Source organism: Polypterus senegalus, chromosome 4 (assembly GCF_016835505.1).
Source record: "Polypterus senegalus isolate Bchr_013 chromosome 4, ASM1683550v1, whole genome shotgun sequence".
Lineage (NCBI taxonomy): Eukaryota > Metazoa > Chordata > Cladistia > Polypteriformes > Polypteridae > Polypterus > Polypterus senegalus.
In genome coordinates this window covers 228,332,588-228,348,529 of record NC_053157.1, presented here as the reverse complement: position 1 = coordinate 228,348,529, position 15,942 = coordinate 228,332,588, and the positions used below count along the sequence as shown (strand labels likewise).

The following is a 15,942-nucleotide window of genomic DNA, read 5'->3' as shown; positions in this document are numbered from 1 at the left end:
CGACTATGTTATTATAAATAAAACAAAACATAATCAAATTAAACAACACAGACAAACATAAACTGCGCACAGGTGATATAAACAATGTGGGCAGTAAATATTTGTGTTGTGGCAGCATTTATTACTAAATATCTGTGTGATGTTTGCAAATGAAAAAACTAATTAAAATTAACACCTCAGAAAATGTAACTAAATCATTTTTAGTTTCGTAACATAAATTCCATAACAACAAAATGCAGTGAGATACGTCCACTATGATGTGATGTGATCCTTTCCTCCAGCACAGGAGTGGAGATGTCACTGTTTCTTTCTTGAATCCCAAATGCAAGCTAATGTTCTGAAACATCCCCACTAATAATCTTATTAACAATTTCTTACATAGGTATTTATTAAATGAACTGTTTTATATCATGGAGTAATCAAGGTTGATGGTTATATACTGTAGGGTTAAAGAATATTTCAGTGAGCCAGTTATTAGGAACACCTGTGTATCTGCTTATCCATTCAACTGTCTAATCAGCCAATCATGTGGCAGCTGTACACTGCATAAAGTCATGCAGATACAGGGGAGAAGCTTCACTTAATATTCATATCAAACATCAGGATTGGGAAAAAATGTCATCTCGGTGATTTGGACTCGGGCATGATTGTTGTGCTGGGCTTGTCTGAGTATTTCTTTAGTTGCTAATCTCCTGGGCTATTTATGCTCAAAAATCTCTAGAGTTTACTCAAAACGGTGTGAAAAATAAAAACAAAGTATCCATTGACCAGTAGTTCTGCAGACAGAAGTGCCTTGTTGATGAAAGAGATCAGAGGAGATGACCCGACTAGTTCTGAGATGATAGAAAGACTACAGTAACTCACATAACCTGTATGCGGTGTGCAGGATCCATAACACATTGAACCTTGATGCGTATGGGTTTCAACAGCAGAAGGCCACATCAGGTTCTTCTCCTGACAGCCCAGAACAGAAAGCTGAGGCTGAAGTAGGCACAGGCTCACCAAAACTAGACAGCTGAAAAAGCGAGGCTTGTTCAGATGAATTCCAATTTCTTCTGAGTCACACAGATGATAGGTTCAAAATTTGGTGCTTATCCATGCACACAACCTCCATTGTGTCAACAGTCCAGGCTGCTGGTGGTGGTGGTGTAATGGCGTGGGAATATTTTCTTGGCACATTTTGCATCCAATCACCCACCACTAGAATTTCATAGTCTATCTGATTATTGAAGCTGACTATGAGCATCTGTTCATATCCATCTTCTAATGGTTGCTTCCAGCATGAAATTGCACCATGTTGTAAAACAAATGTCATCTCAAACTGGTTTCATAAACATGATAATGGGTTCAGATTTTTTCAATGGCATTCTATATCCAATAGAGCACCAACGGGATGTGGTAGAACAGGAACTTCACAGAATGAATGAGCTACTGAACCCCACTCGTGATGGAGGTGTTCTCCACTGTCAAGGAATTCCCAGTAAATGCAGATTATAGGCTCTCACTGATTAAGTTCTTGCCCTTTGTACACACCACCTTTCACTAATGGTAGCTCTTGTGACAGTCCTACTGCGGTCACTCGTAGCCTTTGGTGGAACATCTAAAAGATGATCAAACTGAAATGTCTACATTTTGTCATTTATTACTAAAACATGAAAAACGTTTCTGTTTTAATGATGTGTTTACATAGATTGTTGTAGACAGAAAACACACATCAAATTATTTCCCCTTACAATTCTGGGTAGCTCACTCCCAGAAAATCAATCAAGGCTGGAACTGGGAGAACTTATTGCCCGTTCTGAGGCGATGGGAGTATGGTATAGCAGGCTGCTTGCTGGCTTATCGGCACATTTACAAGACAAAAGACTCTGATGGAGAGGTGCGAAGGGATTTAAGGTCGGCCTGATTTACAAGTTTTTTCGTAGGCTCTGCTAATTCTAGTATTAAGCAAGTAAGCAAATGAAACAGGAAAGGGCAACATCATGTGACACCTTTAAGTGCTGACAAATAAAATTAAATGTGCAGTGACTTTCCAGACTGTGATGATCAAGGTTGGCTCCACACTCCCTGGTTGCCTCCAGGAGTATTTTGAATGTGGGACCACCATTAGCATGCCTGAGGATGAGTTGGGCTAATGAGAACACACACAGTCAGCAAGATGATGATGCAAAGTGATTGAAGCGCTTTAAATTAAAAATGAAAACTATGGAACAGAAGTGCCCACAGAGCAGTGCATCAAAATTAGTCAATAAATAAATAATTCGTGAAAAGCTAGGTGCCAAGTGGAGGTTAAAGTGTTCTGTAAACATTAAAAATGCGCTTAAAATCCCAGACAGATTTGTCTTTTTTCTCTTGAGCCCCAATGCCACTTTCTAAAATATGTTGTCCCTTCAGCTTAGGGTTTAGGTTGCTGCTGCCAGTCTGTTGGTATATGTAGGACTTCCTGGCAAACCCCACTCATGTCTCCCTCAGCCATTCTGTCAGCGTCAACAGGGCTGCTCCTACTTCTCTGCATTGCTCAGTCAGCGCGCCCCTTCTGCAGCTCCACACTTGAGACCAGGCCTGTCGCTCATTTCCCTGGGGCATTTTTCAGCCACCTGTCTCCTTTCCTCATGACACGGGCTCCTTTCTATCCTGCTTCTTTTTCTTTCCTTAAATTCAGTTTGTTCATTTCTCTCATTTTCTTTTTTGATTCATTGTTTTGATCTCCCCTACTCTGCCATGCAGGCTTCCATTATAACCCTGATCGGGTGCGACTGGTATCCTCCACCTGCTTCGAGGTGTGAATGAAGCACCTGACTGAACTGCTTGCATTTGCATGCGAATATGCATTCAGCCAAGCACTCCAATCAACTTTGGAGAGGCACGTGCACGTTTACAAATGTACCTGCACATGCCTGCCTGCTCCGGGGCTTATTTATTATTATAAATTTATTTATTTATGGATGTTTTTATTTATTTGTTTGTTTATATGAAATACACAGACCTACAGAGTTAGTTTCATATGATTGAAAATTTGGAGTAAAATGATTTCATTATGGTCAAAGTGTAAAGTTAGTAGTGGCAAAACTAGCCACTGGCATAAGTCTTATTTTACTGCATAAAATCTACAAAAAATGGTAATTATAAAAGAAAATAGCCGTGATCATCTTCTCACTGAGCTTTTCGTAATGAAAAAAAAAATATTTAGTGAGTTCAATCAAATCTCTGTCAATTTCTCTCCATGAAACTTTCCACAACATCCACACAGCGGACCAGTTTATTAACTGCTGCAATATCCAGGCCACCAACTGCAAATCTTTCCTCTCTGACTTTTCATGTCCTCAGGCAGGTTTAACTAATTACTTTTATCATACTTCTCACTTCATGCCTGATGATCCTCTTTGTTCTGCATTAACATTTTCAGTTTTATATAAATGTTAGCATTGTTCTGGTGTAGTGTAAATAACTTTAGCAGGGTAGACATTGATGATAGGCCAGATGCCCAGACTATTTACAGAATTTTACAGATTATAGCATCAGCAGCATGTATCAGGTTGGCGTCTGTGTCATAATTCTGATCACCCGCTTTACAACTTCTGTGTAGTGTTGTGTCCCTGAATCCAGTTTTTGATTTTCAGATGCCTATAAATTTCACAAAGACAATGACATATATGAAGCCTGCAGCAATGATAACTGGAAAAAGAATGCACACAAAAAACAGTCCAATGGAAAGAAAAGTAAAGGTGAGACCACAATACTGTCTTCCATGGCTTAAAGCATTTCCAATAGTGTTTTTCTTTTCAGCACTCTCTGTGTAAGAGTATCCATTTATTTTCTCTCTTATTAATACTTCCAGCTCCTGAGAATCAAAAATGTGGGTGTTTAAAGCTGCTGCTTCTATTGCTGTGTTCTGTGCTATTGAGTGTTGTCTCCTCTCTGGGTGTTTACTGTGAGTATACTTCAAGATCCTATATGTATATTCGCGGAAGGTGAAGCTGTGCTTTCTATAGTCATTTATCTTTGAACAGCATTAAAATTAAGGGAAGCGCTTAACTAGGCACTTGGTAAAGTCTCAGCTTGTACACAGACGAAATACTGGCAAGCTTTTTTGGGCTGAATTGTCAGTTCTTGTCAAAATTGTTCTAATATTCTAATGACTCAAGAGCATTAGTTGACTTTCATCCATCAATTATTCAGCAGAATAAGTCCTTTATACCAACATCAACATGCATTTATAATGTTTCACTGGGACTGGGACTACTCTTTTTATCTTTTGTCAAGTTAGAACTTTTTTCATATTTTTAGTAATTCTAGTTGTTATTTGAAGGGCAGTGTTGTTTGCTATAACATTTATGGTTTAATCTTCTGTAAAAAGCTAAATAAAGTCATCTATCTATCTATCTATCTATCTATCTATCTATCTATCTATCTATCTATCTATCTATCTATCTATCTATCTATCTATCTATTGACAGATAGGGGGCAGTGTCACTCCCTTGAACCCCTGTCCAATACGCCAGACACCAGATAAAAGTCCAAATGTTGACTTTATTTATTATCACTAGTGCACAAAGCACCCTCTCCTCTACAATACTCATTAATTCACCAATCACAATCAATAATAAATAATTCACCACTCCCAGACGCGTCACCCTCCTACCACCCAGCTCAGCTCGCCGTCTGGGAGCTGCCAAAGTCCTTTTATTTTCCCTGACCCGGAAGTGTTCCCAATCCCCAGTCCATGTGATTCTTTATCACTTCCGGGTCAGGTACAAGTTCTTTTCTTCACCCCGTAAGCACGTCATTTCCCTTGTCCATGTGACTAGGATGTACTTCCAGGGCATAAGGTAAATACCCATCGTTCCTCCCTGCAGCGTCTCCTAGTGGTCCCCATGGTATCCAGCAGGGCTGTGTATAAAAACTCCAATGTCCATGATGCCCTGCTGGTCTTCAGGGGACCTCCATTATGCAGAGAGGACTCCACCTAGCAGCTTGGGAGTATCTATCTATCTATCTATCTATCTATCTATCTATCTATCTATCTATCTATCTATCTATCTATCTATCTATGATTCCTGGCCCATTTCTCTATATGAAAGTTATGGAACTATACTCTCTCTCTCTCTCTCTCTCTATACATATATATATATATATATATATATATATATATATATATATATATATATATATATATATATATATATATATATATTAGAATAACCCAATGGAGGGTGTGGTGTGTCTACAACATCCTCTTTGGGCACTCTAAGCAGATGCATATGTCTGAGGCAAATGTCTGAACGATACAGATCAAAGCAAATGTCTGCACTTATATGAATAAAAATGTCTGTCAATCTGTGCAGTACCCAAAGTTACCCAAGTTGGCGATAAGGATGATTTTCAACTAGACTTAATTGTATAATTATAGGAATGGGTTTGACCAGCATAGATGTAATGGCAATGGGTGGCTAAGTGGTCTATGTGATGGCAGCGGTAAAGAAACAAGATCACTCGCTGGCACTCTATTGCCCATAAATTACAACCTCAATATTGTGGGCTGAGGCTGAGGAGGGGTCTTAGAAGTTCCACATCCATGTGTGGTACATTTTAGTGATTAACCTTCCACTGGGCCAGTCCTTACAACTGTGGTCCCGGGACAAGACTCACAGAGGATTAGTGAGGTCCCATAAGCAATACTTGTGGGACACTTATAGAATAAGTCACAACACTGAGACACTAGTGTTGACCAGGAGTTTTATTAAGTTAGCCCTATATTAACTACCATGGGTTGTGGGCCGAGTCGACTCTGTCCATAGGTTACAACATTGCTCACTGTTAAGAGTTCGTCAGGTTTTCATCTCAGGCCACACTTCCCTCAAATTTGCCATCTTAATATGAGGTTTTGAGTCTGCTTCTCTTGATGTTACATATATATTCATCAATATATCATAACACATCAATTTTACAATAAATTAGGTTGTACATAGAACAGTAATGACTTGTACATTATATTTTCAACAAGAGGGATTAGAGGCCCCCTCTCTTGAGAAGGTGTGATAGTATTTAATTAAGTCTTGACTTTACAAATTGTATTATACATACATTAAATTGTATTGCAATCTTTTCAGAGAGTAAAGTTGTGAGCAAGCATCTCTCATTGGTATAATATATACTGTACATGTATATACAGGTATATATAGTATATATATATATATATATATATATATATATATATATATATATATATATATATATATATATATATATATATATATATATATATATATATATATATAGATATATATATATATATATATATATATATATATATATATATATATATATATATTGTCACACACGTGCGCATGGGAGGCAGCTAAAGGGCTTGAGTGAAGGCAGTTCGGAGGCATGCCGGGGTGTGGCAGAGTGCACTGACTCTTTTCTCCTTGCCTGTAGACCATCCCCGGGATTTCACCTGGATCTCCTGACATCACTTCCGGGACTGAGCCAATGGAACTCGGCCACACCAGCTCCAGTCCCTCTGATGTCACCTCCGGCTACGAGCCAATGGTGGAAGACCACGTGCCAGATCCATACGACCTCACTTCCTGTCTCCCCCTTTAAAACCTGCCCCCTTTCCTTTGTTTCCTCAGTCTTGTTTTGGACTCGGTTGTATGCACTTCAGTGCTCTGTATTTCTACACGAAAACGACTTTGCAGCCAGGATACCACAATATACGGGTGGCTGCCCCAACTCTTTATCTGTCCATGTCTCGTTCTTGTGACAGTGGCGTAGTCGGCAGGATGGAGAAGTCCCAGAGAGAAGGGGACAGGACCTGCAATATACCCAGGTGGGAGCGCATCGGGCCGAGTCTTCAGGCGGGGAGGGTGCCCCGCGGTCCGGCGTGACCCGGTGCGGGCTCCGCTCCCAGCACTCATAACTAGGCCATCTGGAGAGGCCAGGAGTGTGCGGGTGGGGCTCACAGAATTGGGCTGCCCTGAGGGGGAGGCAAAAGGGACTCAGTATGCTCTCCTGGGGGAGAGTGCCTGCCTCCCTGCGAAACCAAAGCCCCATTTACCACCTAGGGGTGCCCCAGACTGGCAGGTGAATAAAATAAAAATGGAGGTTGGACCCTGAGCGCCACCAACAGACAAGCCTGGTCCTTATGGGCAATGGTAGGGCATTGGCTACGCCATTTGAAAACACGCCCTACCAAATAATAGAGCAGGTAGCTTGCTATCTGCTCCTGGAAGCGCTTCCCCGTGGCTTCACCCAGCCGGTTTGGGGCGAGCAGTTTAAGAACATGTCTGAGCTCATAGAGCTTATGGAGACGCAGAGGGCGGCCTCACACTCTGGGGAGCAGAACCGCCCTCATGTCAAACCCAGCCGGGTATGTTCCAAGACCTAGCCCCTCCCTGTACAATCCGGAGCTCAGCGGCGTCCGCGGCGCTGGCGCAAACCGCTTGGGGGCAAGGAGGAATGCAGGTGGAGGGCGAGGAGGGGTTGGTGTGCTCTCGCTAATCCGTTGGCGGTCCCACATACTGGCGTGGTGATCGTCAACGGACACAAGACCACAGGTTTGTTCGACCGCAGCAACATTTCCATTGTTGCCCGCCGCTTTGTGCAACCGCAACAGTGGCTAAAATTTAAGACCGGTATAACCTGTGTCCACGGAGACATCCGCTGGTACAGGTCCGCCGCTGTGTCATCAGTTACGGAGGGTCAGTTCAGAACTCACCGTAGCGTCCTACCTGATCCTCCACACCCGGTGATACTAGGGCGGACTGGTCTAAAATCAAAAGCGGTGAGACACATACCACTCCGGGTTAATTTGGGCCTCGTTATGGACGGAGATAACCCGCCTCAAGCTGCCTCCACGCCGTAATCAGCCGGCAGAGAGAGACGGCGTCGCCCTGACTGACGCGTGGCAACTCCGGCCGCCGCTGGCTAACACGCCATCCACCAACGACGCGGAGCGGGAGAAACCACGCCCATTGAGGTCGACGCTGACCCTCTCTCCGTGTTGCGGTTCCAATTTAAAGAAACGCCGGCTTCTTTTAGAAGGGAGCAATGGAATGATGACTCCCTGAAGTTTGTAAAAAATGCAGTGGTCCTTGTCAATGGCCAGCGCACTAATCAGTCGATGCCACAGGGCCCCTACTTTGTGCTAGATAATGACCTCCTTTACCGTGTAGCAATGCATGACGGGCAGGAGACGAGGCTGCTGCTGGTGCGCGTACCTTCCGCGGCAGGTCTGCGAGCTAGCACACGCCCACCTCCTAGGTGGCCACCTGGGCACCGAAAAACTCTGGAGCGGATCAAGCCCGTTTCTACTGGCCAGGAATTAATGAGGAGGTTCGCCGCTTTGGCGCTTCCTGCCCGGAGTGTCAACTGCGACAAATTCCTAGGAGGGACCGTGCTCCTCTCGTTCCTATTCCACTGATTGACGCTCCTTCCACAGAATCGGGTCGACCTGGTGGGACCCTGGAGCCCTCAGCCCGAGGACACAAGTACATTTTAGTCCTCGTGGATTACGCTACACGATACCCGAAGCTGTTCCGCTGCGCCAGCTACCTCTAAAGCCATCGCACGGAATTACTAGGGTATTGGCGCGTGGGGATCCCCAAAGAAGTCTTGACAGACCAGGGGACCCCTTCACCTCGGAAACGCTCAAGGAGACTGCCAGATTACTGAAAATAAAGCATTTAAAGACCTCGTGTATCATCCTCAAACCGACGGATTAGTAGAGAGGTTTAATCAAACTCTCAAGCAAATGCTGCGTAAGGTGGTCAGCGAGGATGGAAGGAACTGGGATCAGCTCCTCCCCTCGTCCTTTTGCCTATCGGAAGTCCCACAAGCCTCCACGGGTTCTCCCCTTTGAACTACTGTACGGGCGACAACCTCGGGCATATTAGATATTTTGAAAGAAGGCTGGGAAGAAGAGGCTCTTCCCTCCACAAACATACTGGAGTATATCGCGCAGTTACGCGATAGATTTGGAAAGATTCGGCCTGTACTTAAAAGTCACATGGAGGAGCTCAAGCAGCACAGGCCCGGTACTACAACGCGCACGCCTCTTCGGGAGTTCCGCCCGGAGATCGGGTCATGGTCCTAGTGCCTACCTCCCACTCTAAATTGCTTGCCCACTGGCAGGGCCCCTACGGTTAAGGAGAGGAAGGGACTGGTCGACTATTTGGTGAGTCAACCCAATCGCCGGCCAAAGGAGCGGTTTATCATGTGAACCTGCTGAAACCGTGGAAGGACAGGGACCCCGATCCCTCCTCCGCCAGCCCCGCCACTCTTCGCCACACACACGACCTTAACTTCGCACGGACTTAAGTCCCAGACAGCGGCAGGAGCTGGAAACAGTTATCCGGACCGCTCGGGAGGTAGTCAGTGAGAACCCCGGAAGGACCTCTCTGATTGAGCACAACATCGTGACAGAGCCCGGGTTGTTGTCCGAGAACGCCCGATCGCCTTCCCGAGGCAAAAAGGCTGAAGTGGAGCTTGAGATCAAGCGCATGCTGGAGCTAGGTGTGATTGAGGAAAGTTATAGTCCCTGGTCCAGCCCCATTGTGCTCGTCGGTAAGCCTGACGGAAGTTGGAGGTTCTGCAATGACTTCCGCCGGCTTAATCAAGTCTCCCAATTTGATGCCTATCCAATGCCACGCGTGGACGACCTCCTCGAGAGGCTTGGACAGGCTCAATACCTGACCACACTTGACATGACGAAGGGTACTGGCAGGTTCCTTTAACGGACTCGCAAGGTAAAACGCGCTTAGTACCCCTAGCGGACACTGGCAGTATCGTGTCCTTCCATTTGGGTTACACGGGCTCCAGCAACCTTTCAGCGCCTGGTGGACAAAGTGCTTCGCCTCATAACTCATACAGTGCTGCCTACCTGGATGACGTGGTCATCTATTCCAGCACATGGAAGGAACACCTACAGCATGTCCAAGCGGTATTACGGACACTTGGTGAGGCCGGCTCGGATTAATCCCAGGAAATGCTTCTTGGATTAAGCGAGGCCAAATATTTAGGCTACCTGGTGGGTCGGGTACCGTAAGGCCAAAGTGCTCCAAAATTGATGCCATTCTGAAATGGCCCGGCCCAACCAAGCGGCAGGTCCAAGCCTTTCGGTTAGCCGGGTACTACCGCCGGTTTGTACCTCGGTTTTCGGAGAGAGCGGCGCCCTTGACTGATTTAACAAAGAAGAGGGCCCCGAACATTGTGGCATGGACTGAAAAAACAGGCGCTGCATTTGGTGACTTAAAGCAGGCCCTTACGTCCACACCTGTTTTGATGGCACCTAACTTTTCTTTGCCTTTCATCCTCCAGACGGACGCCGGACACAGGCCTGGGGCCGTGCTGAGCCAAAGCGCCGATGGTGTGGAGCACCCCATCATGTTCCTGAGCCGGAAACTGTTGGACCGGAGACCAGGTATGCTGCGGTGGAGAGGGAGGCTCTGGCGATTAAATGGGCGATTACTCAGCTGAGGTACTACCTGTTGGGCCGGGAATTCACCCTTGTCACGGACCATGCACCCACAGTGGATGGCCCTCCACAAGGAGTCGAATCCGCGGGTCACCCGGTGGTTTCTTGACCTGCAGCCGCACAAGTTTTCGCCGCTCATCGCCGGGCGCCTCCACGCCAACGCTGATGCCTTTCTCGGGTTCACGACCTCTCGGTTAGGTCGCCCGACCCCGGGTCTGGGCTAAGGGGGCCTTGTCACACACGCGCATGGGAGGCAGCTAAAGGGCTTGAGTGAAGGCAGTTCGAGGCATGCCGGGTGTGGCAGAGTGCACTGACTCTTTTCTCCTTGCCTGTAGACCATCCCCGGGGGATTTCACCTGGATCTCCTGACATCACTTCCGGGACTGAGCCAATGGAACTCGGCCACACCAGCTCCAGTCCCTCTGATGTCACCTCCGGCTACGAGCCAATGGTGGAAGACCACGTGCCAGATCCATACGACCTCACTTCCTGTCTCCCCCTTAAAACCTGCCCCTTTCCTTTGTTTCTCAGTCTTGTTTTGGACTCGGTTGTATGCACTTCAGTGCTCTGTATTTCTACAGAAAACGACTTTGCAGCCAGGATACCACAATATACGGGTGGCTGCCCCAACTCTTTATCTGTCCATGTCTCGTTCTTGTGACAATATATATATATATATATATAGTCACGCTTGGGACACAGATTTGCACAGAGACACAGGAGGTCATAGAAACAAGAAGGATTTTTATTCAAACACTGCAAACACATGAGCTTAAACGTGCTCCATGACAAGTCAGAGATGACAGTTCCGCTAGGAGCAGGGAGAGATAAAAGCAAACAATCAATTCCAAAACTGACAGGCTGCAAGGCTTATAAGTCGGAGTACCGCACAAGGCTTGTATTACGCTTTCAGGGTTTGTGGTTTTCCCAGGGTGTCTGTATCTATTTGGGTGCGTCAGCCCTCCAGCTCACAATATATATATATATATATATATATATAGTATAGTTCCATAAAATTCATCCCATTTATACACAGGAACCACCTGTGTTACCCTGCTGCACCCAGATCTTGGCTAGGGTTTCACTAGATGGTAGGAGGGTAGAACAAGGACCCGACTGTCAACAATAGTTACCCCTGCCATTTACCCGCACTCGACATCACTCTCCGGCCCTCGCGATGCTTTATGCACGCTGCAGCCATCCTACTCACTGTGGCTTAGCCCTGGTCCTGGCTGGCACTCTTTTTGCCCATATATTACAACCTCAGTCTCATGGGTCGAGGTTGAGGAGGGGTCTTATGAGTGGTGTGTACATGAATGTGTGGTACATTCTCCTTGGTGGTATTGTGGAGAAATTGTGAGGTCCCACCAGCCATATGTGTGGGACACTCGTGGACTAAATCACAACAGTATCTATCAGCTACTGAAATGTGCATCATTGATAAGGAACAATGATAATGTGAAAAGACACAAATCAAGGAAAGAAATGAGAGTGAGTAAAACAGAAGTTTTACTTTTGCAAAACCTAATGTTTCATCCATTTTAAAAATCAGATCTATGCTGCAATGTTCTCCAAAGCCATTACAGAACAGTACAGAACTAAAGGGCTGCACTATGATATAGAATTTATAAAAGGTATGTTATACTGCATACATATTTTATCTTTTTAAAATAATTAATTTAGACCACTTTGCAAAAATCTCTTTTCACTTTGAATAAAGCATCTTTTTCTTTTGTCAAAAAGGGCAAATTGAATCTATTTTGTTTGTTTCAAAGCTGTAAACTAATAAGATGTGGAAATGTTTTATAGGCATTGTATGAATAGCTTTCTCCTGAGTAGCTATACATTAATTTGATAAATGAGGGTCAAGGCCAAATCTGAAAACCACCCATCATTACATAAATCAGAATATAAATGCCTAATGAGATTAAGCATTAAATGCTTACAATCATGTACACACTTCACATTGCCTACTTTGTCCTAAAAATGTTACAAAGTCTAAATGTCGACTAACTGTCCTGAATACAGAACAGACAATGTACAGCTATTGAATGATTTTCCCAAATAAAATTAATAACAGCGCTTCCCAAATCTGTTCTATAGGCAGCAAAGAGAGGATAGTCCTTCATGAAATTTTGAAAGCTGATGTCTCTTCATACAGGCAAATACTCCCCACATCTTTCACTTACCTCCTGTGTTTGAGTCTGTTGTGCTCTTTTGACATATAAACAGCAATTCAAATTCTGCTGCTGCCCTTCATCCTTAGATCTTGTTGTGCGGTGTTGTAAACTAACAGATGACATCACATTCTCCTTGCATCACCTTCTAATTCTATCTACACTATATGGTCAAATGTATGTGGGGTCCCCTACCCACTAAACATGACTGAGTTCAGGAGTTTCATTGTTAGGAGGTGCATCAAATCAAGCACATGGTCATGCAATCTCCATTGACAAACATTGACGGTAGAATGTGTCATACTGAAAGGTTCAGTGACTATAAATGTGACACTGTCAGGGATGTCACCTTTGCAACAAGTCAGTGAATAAAATTTCTGTTTTGATAGGTCTACTCAGGTCCACAGTAAGTGCTGCTATTGTAAAGTAAAAGTATCTATGACCAGCAACAGTCATAAAGTGGTAGACCACACAAACTCACAGAGCAGGGCCATCAAGAGCATAAAAAACATATGGTTCACATATTATCTGTTCCATCACTCACAATTGACTTCCAAACTGCTTTATAAAGCAACATCCGCACAAGTACTGTGAGTTGGGAGCTTTATGAAATGGATTTTCATGGCTGAGAAATGCACATACACCTAAGATCAATTTATGCAATGTCAAGTGTTGGCTGGGGTGATATACAGAACACTGTCATTAGAATCTGATTTAATGGAAAATATTCTCTGGAGTGAAGACTACTGTTAATGCCACATTAAACAAAGTCACTTTAGATAGTTGTGTGCTTCCTACTTTGGTGAAGTCACTTTCCTTTTCCTTCATGACTGTGCCCTTACAAACACGGAGAAACATGAGTGGCTTCAATTCTAATGGACATCTTTGAGATGACTTGAACTGGTGTTTGCAAGCCAGGCCTTCTTGTCCAACATTAGTACCTGAACTCAGAAAAGTTCCTTTGGGTGAATCAATACAAATTCCCACAGAAACATTTTAAAATCTTGTGGAAAAAACAGTGGGGACTGTTATAGCAGCAAAGCCGGGCAGCTCCATATTGATACCCATGGTTTTGGAAAAGGATGTCCTCATACAGGTGTTGTAGTCAGGTGTTCACAAACATTTAGGAATACTGTGTATATAACAGCACTTCCACAGTAAAAAGAAACTTTCACAGAACCCTGACAGACATCAGAAACATACATCATTTACACACTTAGAGAAGACTGCAAAACTACAAGTTAAATATAACACAGAAATAACAGACAGTACAACATCATCACAGGGCTTATTCACTAACACATAATGAGTCAAACGTGTGTCACAAATTATTCTAATATGCACATCTTTATGTGATGGAAGAAAACTGCCATGTACAGGCGGTGACTTGACAAGACTCTGAACCCAGGCTGATGAAGCTTCTTCATTAGAGACAACCAAAGATCTATAAACTATAAAATAAGCTAACAGTCTAAGTGTAATGTGTTTGGTTCTTTAGATGTCACCGTCAGTAAATTTAAAGAAAATGAAGATGTCCTGCAGCTCAACCTTATTAGAATCCAAGAAGAACTTAATACTTTTACAAGAAAACTTCACTGTGCTGCAGCAAAATGTGACACAACTGAAAAATGAGAACTCAGCACTGAATGAGAACTACAAGGAGCTGCAATTAAATATTACAGAGCTGGAAAATGACAACAAGAAGCTGCTATCAAATATTACAGAGCTGGAAAAGAACAACAGTGAGTTACAATCTAGTCACGTTAAACTTCATTCTACAATTTCTTCACTTAATAAGAGTCACACTGAGCTGACTTTGAGATTTAGAGCTTTGGATGAATTCTGTCCTGTTTCAAACCAGCTGACTCAGGGTAAGTGATGTCCACATGAGTCCCTACTTTCTTTGTTGAATTTTCTGAACTAATGTTGAGCTAACAATTAGATGTTTTCTATTTTTATTTTTTCTTTCTTAACGTAAGCATACACAGGCTATTTCATTCTGGATACAAAAAAAAACAATCCTGTGTACTTTTTATTTTTAATGCACGTTTTACTCTTTTCCTGTGTCTGGTGACAGACCTTTGGACCCCTTTATGGGTTTACCATTTTAACTCTATATAACATCAAAGGTCTTTTATAGAAGTCCCCATTTTAATTTCTACCCCAACATGAAAATCTTGTGTTGATGGACTATTGTGACTCTATAAGGTTCAGCATGTAACTTGTGGACATTACCTGCCTTTCTGTGTCCACTGTTTAAAATATTTTGTGAGCTTCCTTCACTTGCACAAGCTGTCTTGCCAGTAATCTTCACACCTGAAGAATACTCTGATATTCAGTAAATTAGTTATATTAGAAATAAATGTGTTTTGTCATTAATGCCCTTGAAATTTTGAATCCTTGTCTCTCAACATATTTCTGATATACTTTATATGATAAATATAGAAATAAGTAAGAAGTTCTGAAGTAACGCAGTTCTGCTACCTAATCACGGCACTAGAGAGTGATGATGTGTAACACGTTGATGCCAGTAAGAAGCTCGCTGTACTCTGAAGACATGGCAGTAATGGCCAGTATCCAGCTGCTGTCCAAGGGCCTGAATTACTTCATTCTTTTTCCTGTGGATTTCTTTTTAGCTCTTTGATCAGAATCTAAACTCAGCAGTCTTCTTCTTCATATTTTTCTTTTTCTTCTCTGGTTTCATAGCAAGGAAGTGCAGTTTCTGCCCAAACAAATGGCTACAGTCAAAGGGAAATTGCTATTACTTCTCGACAGATAAACTGAACTGGGATGACAGTCGCAGTAACTGCAGATCAATGAATGGACACTTGGCGATAATAGAGAGCAAAAGGAGCAGGTACACCTTTTATTGTGCTGAGGGTCACACAGGAGACATTCATATACAATTGAAGAGAAAGACAACATCTGAGATGATAAAATGGGACAGGGAGATTAGTTAATTATCAAATGTCCCAGTTTAACTGCTGCAAGTTTCAATTTTATCAGAGTTTATTACCAAATAAGCCAGCATAACTGACATACATTTCTTTTTCCTTCAGACTTTCTTAATAAACACAATAAAAACCAAAAGAGAAACTACAGAGAAAATATACTGGATTGGACTGACTGACCAGGGGAGAGAAGGTCACTTTGTTTGGGTGGACAACAGACCCCTGGATGTTAATAACAGGTAAGACAAGAAACAGAAATTAGTCCTTTTAGATACAAATGAGTAGACATAAGGTATTCATTTAAAGGCACAGCTTCACTGAGGGACACAGGGATTGG

At 43.4% G+C, this 15,942-nt stretch overlaps 1 protein-coding gene across 1 annotated transcript; it reads left to right on the top strand.

Moving 5' to 3' along the window:
• The first annotated feature begins 3,643 nt into the window (after positions 1-3,643).
• LOC120528875 (low affinity immunoglobulin epsilon Fc receptor-like) lies at positions 3,644-15,691 on the top strand. The gene is made up of 5 exons (XM_039752951.1): positions 3,644-3,725; positions 3,839-3,931; positions 14,153-14,525; positions 15,361-15,511; positions 15,661-15,691. Exons 3-5 carry the CDS (start codon positions 14,153-14,155, stop codon positions 15,689-15,691), a joined length of 555 nt encoding a protein of 184 aa, XP_039608885.1. The 5' UTR covers positions 3,644-3,725; positions 3,839-3,931.
• The last annotated feature ends 251 nt before the right edge of the window (positions 15,692-15,942 follow it).